This window comes from Dama dama, chromosome 22, assembly GCF_033118175.1.
Source record: "Dama dama isolate Ldn47 chromosome 22, ASM3311817v1, whole genome shotgun sequence".
In the NCBI taxonomy this organism is placed as follows: Eukaryota; Metazoa; Chordata; class Mammalia; order Artiodactyla; family Cervidae; genus Dama; species Dama dama.
In genome coordinates, this window is record NC_083702.1 from 54077343 (window position 1) to 54097094 (window position 19752).

The following is a 19752-nucleotide window of genomic DNA, read 5'->3' on the forward strand; positions in this document are numbered from 1 at the left end:
GTGCAGTCGCCCAAGGTACACAACACATCATTCTCTCTCTTCCCACCCACCTGCAAGAAGCCATGCTATCTCTGCAGGATACTCCAAGGGAGCTAGCTGGTCTTAGGAAATTCTCATCTCCTCTGTCTCCTCCCTCCCTTCCTCTCTCCTTCCCTATCCTCCTACCTAAGCATCAAGCACTTAGAATCTCAGGCTTTCAGATACCAAAAGGCAGGAAATTTAGGTAACACAGAACTCTGTTGAAACAGAGGCACTCAACGGACTTGGCTGCTATGTTGGGACGGGGAGTGAATGGCGAGAGTAAAAAGGGAGGGAAAAACAACATCAATGAAAATATACACTCAAACACAAATATCCCTTTACATTAGACCACCAAATATAAATGCTTTCCTACTACAAAGTAACTAGGTTGCCTTCATTTTGAATAAGACAAAATTTTTCCTGACTTGAACTGTGCGCCAAAAAGGTTCACCACTGCTTTAAAGTATTCTGCCTAGCACAGTGGCTGGCATATGACAGGTGAGATGGATACAAGAAAGGATGGGTAAAATAAGTCTTTCCTTCCTTATAAGCCATACATCTGATATGAGGGAAGTTGAAAAACAACTTATGGATGGTTAGCCACTCTGAGACATCTTGTTTTGAACAGATGAAGCTATACTTAGGGCATAAGCAAGAGGAAAAATTGCAAATGTATTTCACAACATAGAAGCATGGTGAAGGAATTCTTGCATCAAGATGTAACACAAGAATAAAACTGTAAAAATCCAAAGTAGTTCATTTTTTCCTAATCATTATTATTTCACTTTTTATTTAGCACAACAAGGGCTGACACACAAGGAAATACTGACTCTATCACATATTAATCATAGAGTCTCAGGATGTATATGCACTTTTTAAATGAAGACAAGAGTATCTACTATTACTTATGACCATTTTAATAAAGACAAGAGACAGTCAAGGGAGAGCACTTACCGTGATGGCTGCTAAGACACTGAAGAAATATTTGAACCCTGTGGGTATGCGCGCGCGCGCACGCGCGCGCACACACACACACACACACACACACAGTGTTCTAGCCCAATCTTGAAGATCATACAAATACGTCCACAAAATCCTAAGAAACAGTGAAATCTTTCCATCTTCCTGTTAGTCCCAATTAATATGTTTGTAGTAGGCAATGAGTTTTGCTGATGTTCAAATTCTATATGTTTTACATTTTTTATATGTCAGTCTCTCAAAGATTTCTATAAATAATCATCTAAGGCACAGTCCCTTGAAGAACCACACTATGTGATTTTAGACTCAGAAATTTCAATGACCTGGTTAAACATATGAATCGTATTTGGAGTCTCTAGTTAGAGATTGAAGGTAGATAAATGGCCCAAATCTTTCTCACCAGAGATGCCCCAGACTGTGTGGGAAGCTTCCCAAACCTACTTAGTATAAAACTTTGCTTTTTAAACAAGAAAATAAAGATTAAATTCTCAAACATTGGAAGATTCTTAAACCTATAAAAATTGTGTTAAAATGAAATAATATTTCTTTTTTCTTATTTTTAAATTTAAATATTAAGTACTCACAAACTTATACTCTTCTGTTCACAGAGGGATCACCATTCTAAACTATAAAATGGTTAACATCATAAACAAGTGAGTTTTTACTAAGATGTGCTAACAAAAAATACTATAAAAATGGCTTTATGAACACCTAGTTCACTTTGACAGACGCTCATTCAGGCCTAAAAAGCTCAAGTTCATCGCCTGCACTTGCACAGAAACCAATGTTCATCATTTATTAGAAAATAATCCTTTCAGCAATGTGTAATCTGCCATCTTTCAATCAAATGAAGTGATTACATAATTTTATAACTTTCCATGAAAAGTTAATTTCTCTCCAATGTCTACTAATTTGGCTTTTATTCTCCTGGGGAAATTTTTTCTCTTTTATTCAGCAACTGAGTATGAAGGGATTCCCTACCCAGAACAAATACTTGGTCCTTTTAAGTTTTCATTAAAAGTATTTCTCTTGGAAGTAGTTTCATCTTCCATTCCAGGCCCCTTCCCACGTTGGTGTTTACTGAACACGTTTCTGAAAGAATTAAAGGAAGGTGGAGACCCTCCTTTCTAAGTTGGTCTCTACTATTTATCTTATTGACATTGGCACTGACCTTCTTCCATCCTAAACTGTCCGTCTTGTGAAGTGGATATATTAATTATCTCGTAAGATCAAGGATAAACAGAATTAAAGTGCTTAAAACTGTTCATAAGAAAATAGAGAAATAGAAATATAATTTAGAAATCTGTAATTCATTGCAGAGAAATGCAATGTCACAAAACTCAAAGTAGCAAAAATCGCAGATCTGAACCCTTCAAATCCAATATTAAATAACACTATTTGATACTGAAAGAGGAGCATAATTACCAAGAATTAGAGCTCTGATAGTGAAACACAAATGCTAATGAGTTAGTTTGTGATACCACATCCCTCACCCTCAATGGTAAATCTGTAACTTGAGCAAATGCATTGATTATGATAAAGTTCTTGGTGAAAACTATGTAACACAAAATAGAGGAAGAAGAGTACACCCTGATTAATCAAAACGCTTAGAAAAGAGGAATTTACTTCTTGGTCACAGCACTGCATCGATGACTTCATAGACCCATTTTGAAGAATAAATTCCTGATTCTGGTTTACTGCATCAACACACTTCCTACTACTGATATTTGAGCGAAGGAATATTATTCTGGTGTCTTAAAGATTTTTCTTTGATTATGATTAATCAAGGAAAAATCATAAGGCCCAGTGATTTGCTAAATATTATAGCATGCTAAGATTTTATAATCCCTCTACAGTTTTCCCACCAGGCTTCATCAAAGACCCCAGTACTATGCAGCTCGGTTTCACAAATCACACTGGCATTTCACTAATCATCTCTTCTGGTCTCAAAATTATTTTACACAGTATCTCTTTTAAGACATGATTTTATTTTAAAGCTTGGCATCTAAGGTTTCTAGTTTTATTACCCCTCCCAAGTATTATAATCGTTTCTCCTTTCACGGTGAATTTAAAATTGGAGTGAAACTTACTTTCTTGTATTGCATTAAGAATCTCTGAAAAGTCCACATCACTCCTTGGCCCGTCAGGTAGTATTTGCATATCCAGCTGGTAGCTTTGCAAATCCACACCTCCTTCTAGAGAAACGAAAGATATTCTTGGAGTTTGCACTGGTTATCAGACAGTCCAGCATCAGGGTCCCAAGGAGAAGTAATGTCAAAATCTAAATGAACAGCCAACAGCCAGCTGGTTTGCCAATGGATCCTCCCACTTGGACAAATGACTTTTTAAAAATGAGCAACATTATCAGCCATTTGCCTCTTATGGGACCAAAAAAGCTTAATTATATTTCCAAGGCAAAAATAAGGCAATTACTTTATTAAATTACCACCTTCTTCATAGAATTTATGGATGATTTCTAGGTGGGGAATATAGCATGCTGACCTCCACCCAAGGACACTTAAAATTATTCTCAGCTTCTACATGGTTAAAACAGAACATTCCACACTAACACTTTGTGAGACCATTTTTCTTAAAATGATAGTAATTTATCCAAAAGACAGGATTCAATATTCCTGATATCACAGAAAAAAGGTATCAATTTTTTCACAGTTGGACTTAGCCTATTATCATTTACTTTTCAATTATACCAGAATATTATAATTTGTTCTATGAAGTAGTTAAGGCTCTTGAACTAGGTTTGCCAGATGTATTTTTGGTGTGTTCTAAAGAAAGCAGTTTTTTTATGTTGCTCTGCACACCTATAGATCCCTGAAGGAAGTCAAAGAAACCAAGATATCAAAAAGTAGTTTTATTGTTAACAATAATAAACCTCTAAATGCTTCTTAAAATAAACGGTAAGAATTGGATGAGTCTGGAAAGGCTAAACATTAGTGCTAAAATAAACAGAGAGCCTGATAAACAGAATGGGGCACACTCTAGCTTCCAAAATTTTTGTAGAAATAATTCTTTCATAAGCCCAGTAATTAGTCTCAGCTTTGAATTAAAACTTTAATTATATCCCTAAAACTCAAAAAGAATAAGACACAGTTACTATCTTATAACAATATTCATTCTGGGAGGGAAATGGACACAAGTAACTGTAACAGGCTTCCCTGGTGGCTCAGACAGTAAAGAATAGCCCTGGAATTCAGGAGACCCAGGTTCAGTCCCTGAGTTGGGAAGATCCCTGAAGAAGGAAATGGCAACCCACTCCAGTATTTGTGCCTGGAGAATTCCATAGACAGAGGGCCCTGGGGGGCTACAGTCCACGGGGTTGCGAAGAGTCAGACACGACTGAGCAGCTAACTATAATAGAAAGGTGAGTTTTAGGAGAGCAGGAACTTTTGTCTGCATGCTGTAATCCATCACTTAGAACAGTGTCTATTACAACTAAAGTAGATGGAACGAATTAACAAGGTTATGCGGTACTTATGAAACAAAGGCCACAAACCAGCATTCACGTTCTTATTCAGGAAACACTGAATCTCTCTAGACCTTAGTTTCTCACTGATGAAACAGGGGTGATAGTAACAGTTGAATGGAACAGCAATGAAGACTAAATGAGGTAAAGCATGATGAGCTCTTAGTTGTCACACAGAACTCAGTAAATGGAAGCCATTACTCTTTTCTTTTTAGAATTTTATTTATATGTTTATTTTTGGCCGTGCTGGGTCTTCAATGCTATGTGGACTTTCCTGCATTGGCCATTACTCTTACCATCCATTATGTTTATTAAAGCAACTACAGGTTTATTAAACTATAGATTTATTAAAGCAACTACAGGTAGTTCTTATAGGTTTCTACAGGAACTACCTAGCTATTGAGGAATGAGAAGGAATCCATAAGTCAATTATTTAGGACCAGCATGCATTTAAGTGATAGTCCGGCAATGCAGACATAGCGGTGAATTTTTAAGTGCGTGCGAGCAGTTGCCTCATTACAAAGTCTGAAGTTACCTGTGAGATTAAGCTTCTCGATAGAAAAAACAAAGATGTCTTCCTGCTGGTCTAGAATTTGAATGCACTACCTGCTTCCTTCCCTCCCATGGTCAGCTACCTTGAATGGGGAGGAAAAAGTTCTGATGCTTTTCAACCTCTGCTTAGGCTAATCACTGTGCTCAATAACCAGAGACCCACAGACCTCACAGTGACATCGACAGAATGAAAAAAAAAAAGAATATTCAATACTACTTTTCAGCCAGGCTCTGTGCCACTTACTTTATTATCTCACTTAGTTTTAACTCTAACCTTGAAAAGGAGATGCAGTAAGAAATAGTAATTTACCCAAAAATGTTACTAAGTTGTAAAAACATAATACCAACCCATGCTCTTAACTAGTCTTTAAAACTACTCATATCCAAGCAGTCACAAATACAGGCTGCTAGAAATGAGAACATTTACCACTTTTTACTGGATTCCAATAGTTCAGGATATACCAATATTCAGGACCCTGGACCAGGACCAAAGTCATTACATAACCTAAGAAGCAAATGACTTCTAAAAGTAGACTGATAAACAGAAGCCCAATTTATTTACTTGGTATCTGTCAGAGGAGTTCATAAACTCATCAAGTAGTAGTTGTGACTATTAAATAAATTAAATAATTATAATTTTTCATAACTAAAATTCCATAATTTTTAATAAATTTTTGTTAGAGGACAGGTAGGAGCATAGGAAGTCACAAAAGACGCAACATAAAAAGGCATTCAGATCAAAGTCTGTCTTTAAAGAATATTAAAAACATGGAAAAGAAAAAAGTGAAAAAAGTACATACAAGCATACAGATAAATACATAGATGTCTCAAGCATACTAAAAACCACACTTTTTTTATCTGATTAGAAAAAGGAAGAAATACTCCATTGGGTATAGAAGCTCTCTGAGCTGTGAAATGATGGGTATTTTTTGTTTTATTCATTATCTTTCCTATGTTTTTCACAATAAGCAGCATATTTTAGTTTTAAAGTTATTTAAAATTCAGATTGTGGCAGCAGAGGATATTCAGCATTTAAAATTCAGAATTCAAGACAAACTATGGATGTTAAACCATTAAGGGACTAATTTAATAAGAGATTTTCTAAATAGTACAATTCTTAACCTGTGTAAGTCAAATAGCTCTAAATTAAAAGATGCAACACTCTCTTCATAGTAAACATTAGGATTGCATTTAGAATCCCTAAAAATACAAATTCCTTTGCTCTCAAAGAAATACAAAATACACTTTCTTAAAATATAATGCTGTGGAATTTCTGGCAGTAAGTCATTCACTAAAGTCTAAGATGATGCAATAGGGAATGCTGTAAAATAAGAACTTTTGTAACCTTTCCTAAACGGAGAGTGATCACTGTACAAGGATATTTTCAAACGAATCCTTCAAGGTGACAATCTTCAAACGAATCCTTCAAGGTGACAATCTTCATCTTCAGCACGTACTGCCCAAGTGAAACAGACTGAATAACTTCAATATACAGGAAGTTGTGTGTCTACTTTGGACTTCTGATATTTAATTATTTATTGTTAATCCTGTAGCACTGGTGGATTTCTAAAAGTTGAGAACTGGACTCCTTTCTATGGTCATGGATGTCTCTGACTTTGAGTCCAAACACAAAACTCTGAGAAAACCAGGCAAGAGGGTGAAGGTGTCGCAGTTCCAAACTGAAGGGTTCAGTAACTGACATGTAACTAAGTCAATCCCAAGAAAAGTAAACACTTTACCTTCTAGAGGGAAGCTAAAAAGTTACCCTGAAGTTGTAGAGAACCTACTAAACAAATTCTAAAAATAAAAGTAGCTACAAAATTTATGTGATCTTCAAATTTGCCTTTATCTTTTCTCACACTGAATTGACAGGAGTGATTATATTCAAATCTTAACTGTGATCTGTAGTATGACTGAAGTGGAAAGCAATTTCAATAAAAAGCAACCTTGATAACACATTTAATAAAACATCTTCAGCTGAGGAAACATCTTAAAAACTCATTTTACATTTGTACTTAGCTTACAGGGAATTCGGAGAAGGCAATGGCACCCCACTCCAGTACTCTTGCCTGGAAAATCCCATGGACTGAGGAGCCTGGTGGGCTGCAGTCCATGGGGTCGCTAAGAGTCGGACACGACTGAGCGACTTCACTTTCATTTTTCACTTTCATGCATTGGAGAAGGAAATGGCAACCCACTCCAGTGTTCTTGCCTGGAGAATCCCAGGGACGGGGGAGCCTGGTGGGCTGCCGTCTATGGGGTCGCACAGAGTCGGACACGACTGACGTGACTTAGCAGCAGCAGCAGCAGTTCGGGGAATTTAGCTAAATTCTTACATGCTAAAGGAACTCCCCCTCAAAGCTTCAAATATGAGCTTCTCATTTAGCAAGTATGTTGATGCCTCTCCCTTCCCATTCCTGTCTATAGAAATTCCTTCCACTTTTAGGACCCATCCTGAATGTTCTATGTCTCAAGCCATTTCCTGATCCTAACAAGTAAATACCATTTCCCACCCACTAAACCCATGCAGTTATCTATATTTTATCTTTTTTACAGTACATGTTTTCCATAAAAAATTAGGTAAAGTATGTAGCACCGTGTAGACATAGACAAATCTGAGTTCCTAGGCCTCCCCATCTAGATCTCCTCCTCATTTCTAGCACCTCTGACTGCACTGTGACACGATGGAGGCTTGGCACCAACTGCATCCACCTTCTCATCTCCTACAGGACTCAGGACAAGGCCTTGAACACATTAGTTGCTCAGTTAATGCTCTTTTACTACAATTTCACATGACTAGATATAGCAGTAGATATAGACTAAGAAAATGTCCCAGTTTCCCTTTCGTGTCCACAATATTAACACCTCTTGATAGTCATCTATAGATGACTATGAAAGGCATATTCTAAATCATACATTTGCTCTTTTCAGTAAAACCTTTTAAGTTTTTGTCAAATAATAAAGAAAACCTTCAAATACCAAATGGCTTAGAATGAAAATCAACCATAGACAATGCTATCCTTTTTTCAATCCCAATCCTATTCCCCGAGTCCAATCTCTTTTAAGAGTTTCTGTTTTTACTTCCTTTGGACCTCTCCATGGGTGTACTTGTTTCTTGATCAATTTTATACAGTTGACCCTAGAACTGCACAAGTACACTTATATGGCAATATTTTTTAACAGTAAATACTACAATACATAACAGTGGTTAAGTGGGGTAGAAGTTTGAATCCATAGATGTGAAGGAATCTCAGATTGGGAGGTACAGTTATAAATTAATTATACACAGATTAACCACCACCACAACCCCATTATTTAAGGGTCAACTGTTGGTTACATAGTTTTCTGCTATGATAAAGACAATATAACTTATATTACTGCTGCTACCCCTTGCCCCCACCCACCTGTTTACAAGTTATAATACTTTATCACCTGTGTTTACTGGCTTTAAATAAATTACTTAAAATTCAACTTCTTTGTTCAATCAAATAGAGGTGATCTTATATTTGCAACAAACACAAGGTGATATAAAAAGCATATTCTTCTGGAGGACTCTAACACTGGAAACTCTAGATTTACATGTGGGGTATTCCACTGGTTCTGGAAAAACTTTCCATCTGTTTTTCTTCATTTATAGTGCTTACCAAATTCTATTTAGTGTACCATAAGCTAAAACACCTTCAAAACAGAAGATGCTTCATTATGCTATTGTAAAAAGACATACAAATCCCACTCTTTCATTATTGGTGTTGCTTAACTATAAATCTAGTGATACTGTAAGATCATTCTTTTACAGAAGAAAGCTAGGTTTTGTGTTATTTGAAATACACATATTGATTCATCCACATTCGTCACTGTAAAAGCTAAATATGTTTCCTCTAATGATTAACACGGAGTAGTTTTAAGGACCCAACTCTGGACTAAATCATGAATGAAGAACATTAAGCTAACAGCAGGTGGATGTTTCTCAGGCCTAAAATGGAAATAATAATTCCATTGCTTCAGTTAGTAATGGCTGACCTTCAGCAAAATTACCTCTATGTTTCCCAGGATTGGCAAGACAGTGATCTCCTGAGTTATAAAAAATACCTGTGCTAAGAGGGCCTAGAAACCAGAGCTGCAAAGCTCCAAATGGCAGGAATGATTTGTGCAGAAGTCTAGGCAGGGCTCCATGGGGGTCTTCCAATCTCCTAGAGGCTGAGGACTGTTGCTATGACAACAGGGACTCTTGCAGAGGAAGGGAAGAGAGAAACTCAGGATTAGGAGGGGTTATAGAATAGAAACCATGCCACTTTCAAAATCACTATAATGTTGCTTACTCTCTTAACTTGCACAATACATCTACAGAAGGGCTCGAGATGAATGTGTGAACAGAATGGCCTTGCAAGACAACAAACCTCAAGAGAGCCAGGGCTCTGTCCACCTTGGATATGGGTCTCTAATCTCTAGCTCTGGGAATTAAGTAAGCACACTAGAAGCTTACTATTAACTGTCTATCTACCACAACTAAGATCTTAGGTTGAGGTAGGGCTGACGTCATTGGTTATAGTTGTATGATCTTGATTTAGTAGTTATTTAAATCTCTCCTAAATATAAAACTATTTTCTTAAATATAAAACTATTTGAAATAGCCTTGGGCAGAAGATGCAGTTCTAAATTCTATTAAAATACAATACTCTTCCCAGAAATAGTTTTCTTCGTGTAGCTTTTTTTCATTCACTTTGTGTGTTCAAATGGTTGTGAAAAGATTCTTCAGAAAATTCTCTCTAAATGTATTCATGCTCCTGCTAAGTGGTATCTGACTCTCTGCAACCCCATGGGCTATAGCCCACAAGGGTCCTCTGTCCATGGAATTTTCCAGGTAAGAACACTGGTGTGGGTTTCTATTTCCTACTGCAGGGGATCTTCCCAACCCAGGGATCAAAGCCATGTCTCTTATGTCTCCTGCATTGGCAGGCAGATCCGTTATACCATTGTGCCACCTGGGAAGCAATAAATGCATTATATAGGTCAAAATATGTGCATATGTACCTCAACAAAGGGGAAAAAGTGAACACTGCTAAGAGAAGAATTTGGCATATATTTTTAGAAAACAATTTTGTTACTCAGCAAATGATAGCAAGGAGCACAGATCCCAATGCCTACATTTCAAGGCTCAAAATAGCTTGTTTTCCTAAGCACCCCTCTATTTACTAAACTCACATCACACATTTGAAAAATACTTAAAGAGGATGTGATTCAAATGAAGGATGATTAGTGTTATTTCTAAACCACCATTAAGAAAGACACCACATTTACCTTCAAGGCAGTGAGAAATGAGAGTTCCAGAGTAGCTGGTTTTTCTCCCACATATTCTCAAAACTGCATGGAAGATCTTATCTTTCAGTCACACCAAAAATCCATCTCACAAACGGAAAAATGAATATCTATTTTCACCCCAGCTTGAAATCTATTCAAGAAGAACATTCAGATTCCTCAGGCTCAATAAAGAAGTTTCAGGCATAATTCTCAATAAAATATTTGTTTCCAGATAAAGTGATGAGAAAATACTAAATTTCACATTCAACTATTTTCATCCTCAAGAAAAACCGTTGGCTCAGTGGGGAAGAAAACACTCCTAAGAAACTAAAGACAAAGGTTTTAGCTAAAGTCCATTGACGACTAATTTGTACTTGTGGTCAAGTAACTTCATTTCCTGAGCCACAGTAAAATAGGGCTAATTCTCCTCCCAGACTGCTGTGAGAACTCAGACAACAGAGTATTACCTAACAGAATGCAGTGGGATCATAATTATTATTGTGGTCAAGATTAACCATATGATTATTCTTTCCTAATTTTTTTTCCTAAAGAATGAATTGAATTTTGACTTTCATTTTGGCAGAACAAGAAATAAGTCAACGAAGAGACAAATCTTTCTTGGCTGTTTTTTTTTTCAAATCTCTCCTTAACTTCTCTTCCTTTCTTCTTTTCCTCACAGCCGCTGGTACTGAAGTGAAACAGAATATGAAAAGTATTTGCTGAGTTGATTCTGTTCCCTGACTTGAGACCAGGTCTTGACATGAGAGCCAGAAAGTAATCTTTAAAACTCAGGGAAACAGGAAGGAGTTTCATAATATTGGAACTAGAAAAAGGGAAGATGAAATAAGAAAGGTCTAAGCAACTACACTCCAATAAAAATTGAATTTAAGAAAAAAGAAAGGTCTAATGTGAAAGTGAAAGTGAAGTCGCTCAGTTGTGTCCGACTCTTTGCAACCCCATGGACTGTAGCCTAACAGGCTCCTCTGTCCATGGGATTTTCCAGGCAAGAATACTGGAGTAGCTTGCCATTTCCTTCTCCAGGAGATCTTCCCAACCCAGGGATTGAACCCAGGTCTCCCGCATTGTAGGCAGACACTTTACCATCTGAGCCACCAGGGAAGCAACTACACTCCAATAAAAACTGAACTTAGGAAAAAGGAAAGGTCTAATGTAGAGTAGAACAAAAAAGATGATAGAAAGTGGACCATCACTGATATATTCAATAGAAAGAAACAATAACCTGTTAAGGTGACTATGTGTGTTTTCAATGGAATCCTATGGTCCCTTCCTTGTTACACTAGGGTGTGAATGATTACAGGGCTTTAAATTTAAATATTCCAAAGCTTTGTAATACAAACTTGCTAGAAATACTGCTACCAAGTTGACTGAAGAAGGTAATGAGTGAATCAAACCACTGGAGTTGGAATCCTGCCTCTGCCACTTACTGGCTGCATGTTTTGGGGCAAGTTACTTAAACCTTCCCTGTGCCTTAGATACCCCAACCACAAAACAAGGATGACAGCATGAGGATATTAGAGGAATTAAATGGAATAATGAATGCAAATAGCTGAACAGTTTTTGAGGTTGGGAATATGGTAGCATGCTTAATGATAGCTATAATTATATTATTGTCAAACATTTAATACCCTTTGCATACAGAAAGTATCATAGTTATTCTAGCTCACTGAAAACAACAAAATCCTAAAGTTTCTCTCCTGTGAAATCAACTTGTACCAGCATTTAAATACCATATCTATATAAGGGGGAAATGATCATGTATAAAGGGGGGCAGAGCTGCCTAGCCTTTTCAGTTCAGTCACTCAGTCGTGTCCGACTCTTTGTGACCCCATGAACCACAGCATGCCAGGCTTCCCTGTCCATCACCAACTCCCAGAGTCCACCCAAACCCACATCCATTGAGTCGGTGATGCTAGACATTATTTGGGGAAGTAATGAAACATATTACCAAAGCATCATTTTACCAACTCTAGAAGAGAATAAGGGACAAATTCTGTGACTAATGGCATTTCTTTAGGATTCTATAATGGGCTTATCAGATAAAGGAAAAGCAATAGAAGAAGCATTTTAGATTTCACAAAGCTTCTAATTAATTCTATTTCACATGGCACAGTCATTATACTGGGATAACTTGATCCCACACTCACTAAGCTTTACAATTTCAAACTCAAAAATTCATAATCAATGCTTCAGTTGAGTCTTCTTTACCCTTACATGATAGTTCCAAGCCTGGTGCCATTTATGACTTTAATGATTTGCCCATAAAGGGGAATAGTATTCACTAATTATGAGTGGCTAAAAGATAAGGTCAAAATGAACTCAATACACAAGAGAAGTCTTTGAAACAATCAGAAGGAAAGACAAGCCATATAAAGACAAGGTGGAGGTGAACAGTTGCTGTGTCAGTGCAGCATAAAGAGAAACCATCTAAATGTTGTCCTGGCACAAGTTAACTGGAAAACTGTCCTATGGTTCAAGAACCAAGTAAGAAATGATTCTGGGACAGACTTTCAGACTTCTGAACTTTTTCTATGATGATGGTGACAGCAAACATCATCATTTGCTCCTGGCACCTTATTGTGCCAAGGATCATATCAAGCATTCTACATGAACGAATTTATTTGACATAACAACGCTATATAGGGTTGCCAGATATAACACACAAAAATACAGGGTGGCCAAGTAATTTGAATTACAAATAAATTAGCAATTTTTTTTATCGTAAGTGTGACCCATGCAATACTTGGGACATACTTACATCAAAAGGTATTTGTTATTTATCTGAAATTTAACTGTGAGTCCTGTGTTTCATCTGGCAACCCTAACACTGTGAGATATGTATGAATATTCTCTTTGTGCTGATGAGGAGACAGATTCAAAGAAATTAAGTTATTTGCCCGAGTCTGCTAGGCTATTAGGTAACATGTGAGTTTAAAACATCTAACAACAGAGCTTGCACTGATCACCAGTATAATGCACTATTACCACACTCTTTCCTATGTCTGGATGGCCATCACCCCACCCTACTATAGAGGTCTTATTGACTTTCAAAGTCCAAAATCATATGGCCTTTTGAATACTTCTTAAATCTTTCCCCTTGTTATGAATGTTACCACAATTTTATTTACATCTTTATTCTATCCCTTAATACAATGAATTCTATTATAGCAGATTAAGCACAGGTCCCTGTATAATGGACATGCTTCCATATACACTTCCCTTTTGTAATGTCACTTCTATTTCATTTTGGGGAAATGTCGTTCCCTTACTGTGTGGAGTCCAAGTGGGAGGAGAAATCAAGGGGTCCTATCTCCTGCTCAAGGGAGACGTGTCCTGTCCTATCCTTTGATCTCTCACCACTCTCTCCCCAACCAAGGGAAAGGCACATGGCCAGCAGGGATCTCTTCCAGGTCTTCTAAAACTGAGCTAAATGATGAAAACTAAGAAAAGTGGTAAGGATTCATTTATTCCAGAAAGTCAAATAGTTCTTTTATTGGTACCTGTTCCTTTTCCCAAGGCTAGTTCTCTAGGCTTTCCATCCATATCCTTGAAATTTAAATTCCTTCTTTGCTTGAATTAAATAATTGGTTTTAATTGTTTATAACCAAAGAGCCCTGACTGATGGTCTCTCTGGACATGACTGTGAGCTACCTAAGGTCCATGAGTAATAGAGTTCTACACCATTCCAGCCCCAAAGAGCTACCCTTCAAATAAATATTTGTTAGGACATGGTAGGCGCTCAGAAATGCTTGTAAACTCAAAGAGGGATAAATGAACTGAAATTGTTCAGGGCTGATGGCATGGAAGATCTGTAAGATTTTCTTGTTCTTTTCATGCTTAACAACCAGTCTGAGTGGGCTTTTAGAAAGCACTTTGGGAATCAAGATTATTAACTTTGTAAAAATTAGATGGATGACTTAATAGGCTTCACCATGACTAAAATGCACGTGCTGCTTCTAAGATTTATGACTCACTGCAAATAAGAAATTCAGTTTGAGAGCTCTTCTATAATCTCCCAAAGAGAACTGTGATGCATTAGTAAAAAAGTACACTAAAAATAGAAGGATAGAATTGAAGTCGCCATATGTATCTCAATAATATGAATTTTAAATACATATATTTTCAAAATCAAGTTTCTAACTATAATTTATTATGATTTTTCTTAATTATAATTCTGTGCTAAGGAATGGCTTTATAGTTTCAACCAATAGCCAATGCCAGTAGGATTCAAGAATCTATGATAAAATTATGATAGATAAATGCAGTGATATGTTTTTAAGGTAGAAGTACTGACAAGATATGCTGATATTACACCATTAGGAAATATTTTAATAACATTTCTTCAAATGTTTATTACATTAATATCAGTAGAGGATGTCAAAGACTCTTTTCTGCCTCAATCAAACACAAACAGAATATTCTATACAATTCTGGGCAATGTATTTCCAAAGGTGCAACAATGAAATAAGACTTTTTCTAAGAGCAGAATGGGTAGGATGGTAAAAGAATGTGAAAACCATGTTGTCAAAGGAAGCATTGAAAAAACTAGGAAATACTTCAGTTCAAAAATTGCTCAAGATGAGTTTTCCATCAACTAAAAGGTCATCACTAAAAGAAATATAGATTTACTCTGTATAATTTCAGAATGAAAACCTATATCCAGTGAGTGGATCAGATTCCAAGTTTTGTGCAAGTGGGAGAGAAGTTCTGACCAGAGGGACCCAGAAACGCTTTTAAGAAGAGGCGGAATTTGGGTTACATTTTGAGCAATGAGAAGGGCTTAAGAGAGATTTATGAAGGTAGGGGCATTCCAAAAAGAGGGTGGAGCTTGAACAATGGCAGAAAAATGGGAGAGTAAAGGCCTATTGAGGCTTTTACTATTGAGAAATAGTGCGGAGATAAGGATAAAGTAGAACAAGGCAGGTTATGGAGTATATAAAAGATATTCCAAGAAAAACAGGGAGAGGTGAACTTGTAAAGGCTTCAAACAATTGGGCTCACAACACTGGCCTTTGTTCTAGACAGGCATAAAGATTTTTAAGCAGAGGAGGATTAAAAAGCGAACTTCAGGGTGGAGAACTTCAGGGTGGTCTGGAAAAATAAGAGAGCCATTGAAGGTCCCAACATTCGAAACCTTTCCACTGGGCCTTCCAGAATTCTATTCCCACCTGTCTTTTCTCAGATTGCTCCCTTTATCTTCTTGCTCTAAGGAAAGGCTGGCTCCTCCCAGAGGTCACTGCTTTCCCTAGGCTCTTTCCTACAGTACTATTTTTCTCCCACAGCCCTGACACCAAAGAATCTGGAGAAGGGAAGTATCTTCCTTGAGTCCTCAATGCCACCTTTAGACCACTGTTCTTCCCTCTTCCCTAAACATCCCCAGCCTTGACTCTGAGGTTGTTTTATTATATCACCTTTTCTCCACCATCACTGCACCCACCTGCTGCCTTCCAGATCATGTTCCCTTATTTCCTGATGAGGTTAACTCCTGGCTTTTTGTCACTCTCCCCAAACTATTCAATTTCAATATCCATGCAGATGAGCTTTCTCAAACCCTTGCCTCTCATTCCCTGAGGATTATTTTCTTCACTGATCTTGCCCTCCATCATATTACACTAACTTCATACCCTAGCCTTGACCTTGCCATTACTAATAACAGCAATGCCCTCCTTAATATCAGTGCTCTGCATTAACTCTCTGATTACCCCTCTTATCTTTTCAGCTCTTCTTCCGCTAACTTAACCTCAACACCCCTTCAACCCCTCTCGGACCCCCAACAAATTGATCCTATCAATTATCCATTGAAACTCATGCCCTTGGGTGTCTTCACTCCCCTCTGTACCAAGCTTACATGATCAGTTGTTATCATTATTCTCTCTAGGGCACCTCTGGTTCCCCCTCTCTTTTCCCAATTCCTTGGCAAAATCACAATCCTAAACTAAAGACAACTCGGCATATGTTTGGCTCTTCCCTGGTGGCTCAGATGGTAAAAGCCTCTGCCTACAATGCGGGAGACTCGGGTTCAATCCCTGGGTCAGGAAGATCCCCTGGAGAGGGAAATGGCACCCCACTCCAATACTCTTGCCTGGAAAATCCCATGGACAGAGGAGCCTGATAGGCTACAGTCCATGGGGTCGCAAAAAGTCAGACACAACTGAGCAACTTCACTCACTCACATATGTTCTATGTTTTCACTCAAGTAGCTAAACAAGGTTAAAGGAAAACACACAACTATGGTAACTAGTCCTAGTTTAGTTTTGTGACCATGAACCTCAAATAGCCTTTTAATGTGGGCTGGCAACCATATTCCACTGTCTACACCATCATACCACCCTCTCAATCCATCTCACTCCTTCCTCATTCTCAGCTATGACCTTCCTTCCCAGATTCCAGATAAAACTGAAACAGGGGAAAGTGAAAGTGGAAATGAAGTTGCTCAGTTGTGTCCGACTCTTTGCGACCCCATGGACTGTAGCCCGCCAGGCTCCTCCGTCCATGGGATTTTCCAGGCAAGAGTACTAGAGTGGGCTGCCATTTCCTTCCCCAGGGGATCTTCCCAACCCAGAGATCAAACCCAGGTCTTCTGTATTGCAGATAGGCGCTTTACCATCTAAGCCACCAGGGAAGCCCTGAAACAGAGGGAAAGAACTCAGACCCTCCTCACATTCCAGCATCCACACACTCTCCCGTCCCATTTGTTATCACAGATAAAAGCTGCCTGATTCTATTGTGCGAACAGCTCTCATTTCCCTCACTGCTGCTCACATCACAAATTCCCCCATCTCCCCAGTGCCATGAATGATCCACGGGAGATTGCTATTTTGAAAAGAAACTCTTTCGACCTCACTTCTCCCCCAGCTGCTGCCCTATTTCCTCATGATCCTTCACAGCAAAACTACTTTTAAAAAGCTGTATATATTCTCAGTATCCAATTCATATGTTTCCGTTCTCTATGAAACCTACTTTAATCAGGGTTTCATCCCCACCACTTCACCAATTGCTCTTCTCAAAATCACCATCCATCTCCACTTTACTGAAATCAGAGGCCAATTCTCATTCCTCATCTTACTTGACTTTCAGCAAGATTTAACCCAGATAATCACTCCTACCTTCGTGTAAGACTTTCTTAATTTCCAAGACACATAATTTCTGGTTTATCTCCAGCCTTGCTGGCCAGCTTTCTTTTTCTTTCTCTGTCTTCTTTGCTGGTGGTTCATGTTGAGACCTTTCCTATTGGGGTACAACAGATTTCAGCCCTTAATCCTGTCCCCCTTCTCCATCTGGTCATCTCTTTTCCTACCAAGGCTTTAAACCCCAGTCTCTCAAACTCCAACTATGTTTATCCCACCATCCATGTGGTCTCTTCAGTTTCCCACAGACTTTTGATTTTGACCCCACTTCTGCCCTCAAATCCTAAATTCTGCTTCCCCTTCAGCTTTCTCCGTATCAGTTGATACCAATCCCATTTACTCAGGTCAAAAACCTTAAAGTTGTACTTAGCTCTCCTTTCTCTCTTATTCCACATTTAACCCATTGAAATTCTGTTGGCCAAACTTTAAAATACATCCAGTATCCAAATTCTCACCACCACTTCTGTTCCCCTTAGTAAGAGCCATCACGTCTTGACTGGGTTGTTAATGGCAGCCTCCTATCTGACCTTCCCCCATTTACCCTCTACCCCTGTAATCTATTCTCAAATAACAGCCAAAGTGATCCTGTTAAAAAATATGTCCACTTATAGGATTCTTCTGTTCACAACCCTTTAAGAGCTCCCATTTCACAGAGGGGTCCAAGTCCTTACACGCTCTGCAAGGCCCTGCTCCATCTGACCCCACTGAGCTGATGTGTGCGTCTCAGTCCAGGCTCAGGGGTCCAGTGCTTTTCCTCAGACTGCCAGACTCACTCCTGTCCTAGGGCCTGTCCTCTGGCTACCCCTGGGCTGGAATGAACCTGCCTATCAACATGGCTCTCATGCCTTCTAGCCTTTGATGACACATCTTCTCCACAATGTGCCCTACACCTTGAGGACCACCTGATTACAACTGCAAGATGCAACCCTACCACCTGCTACCCCTCCTTTTTCTTTTATCCATAATATTTATCTTCTTCCTAAACACTACTTACCATGTTTAGATATCGTCTATCTCCCCTGTAGAGTATGTAAACTCTCTAAGAGCAGGGATCTCTGTTTCATTCACTCTCAGTACCTAAAGAGTGCCTGGCAACCAAACTGGCCCTCAATAAGACATTTGCTGAAAGGCTGATAGAGCAATTAGAAAGTGATTGTAATGTGTCAATTATACTTTTAAAAAGCCAGGAAAAAATTTAAGGAACTCTATAGTCATAATCTGAAAACCAGATAATGAAGGGTCAGTTCAGTCCTACCCTAAAAATTATTTATTGGAGATACAAAAATAAATATTGCAGAATCCATGAGTTTAAAGATCTTATGGTGGAGAGATAGACCATTTCAAAATATTCAAGATTATGGAACGAAATCAGGGTATCCTAGAGAGACCAGCATGAGCAAGGGTGGAGAGACATGACTCAGCATCATGTGTCTGGAGAGCTGAAAGAAAGTAAGTCTGATCAGACCTCAAGGTCTGGTTGATGTCCCAACTTGGCTAGACTAGAGTTCCCAGTTTTTGGTGAACACCAATCCAAGATGCTGCTGTGAAGGTGATTTAAAGTCCATCAACAGTTACCTTCAAATAAGGGAGATTATCCCACAATGAGGGAGGGGTGCTCATTCAATCAGGCAAAAGGTCTTAAAAGCAGAGCTGAGGCTTCCCTAGAGAAGAAATTGTACCTGTGGACAGCAGTCTCCGCCGTGCTCATGGCTTCCAGTCTGCCCTTCCTAACAGCCTGTCCCATGGATTTCAGACCTGCTTAGACAGCCCTCATAATCATGTAAGTCGATTTTTAGTAAAACTCTAAAGTTTTCTGGCTCTGCTTTTCTGGTTGAACCTTGGCTGATACATTAGAGTGTAAAGTTTAAGACAGAAAGGGGTGGGGAGGAGCCAAGATGGCGGAGGAATAGGACGGGGAGACCACTTTCTCCCCTACAAATTCATTGAAAGCACAATTGAACGCAGAGCAAACGTCACAAAACAACTTCTGATCACTAGCTGAGGACATCAGGTGCCCAGAAAAGCAGCCCATTGTCTTCGAAAGGAGGTAGGACAAAATATAAAAGAAAAAAGAGAGACAAAAGAGCTAGGGATGGAGACCCGTCCCGGGAAGGGAGTCGTAATAGAGGAAGTTTCCAAACACCAGGAAACCCTCTCACTGGCGTGTCTGGGGGAAGTTTTCACATCTCGGAGGGCAACCTAACTGGGAGGAAAAATAAATAAAACCCACAGATTACGTGCCTAAAAGTAACTCCCAGCAGAAAACTACCCCAGACG

The 19752-nt window shown here is 38.6% G+C and overlaps 1 protein-coding gene across 1 annotated transcript in view; it reads right to left on the reverse strand.

Annotated features, from left to right (window-relative positions):
- The window catches only part of ANO4 (anoctamin 4), a 418375-nt gene that overhangs the window by 189879 nt on the left and 208744 nt on the right, over nt 1–19752 (reverse strand). The window contains exon 5 of the mRNA XM_061124170.1: nt 3090–3194. Within this exon, the coding sequence (XP_060980153.1) occupies nt 3090–3194 (105 nt within the window). The remainder of the gene's footprint in view (nt 1–3089; nt 3195–19752) is intronic.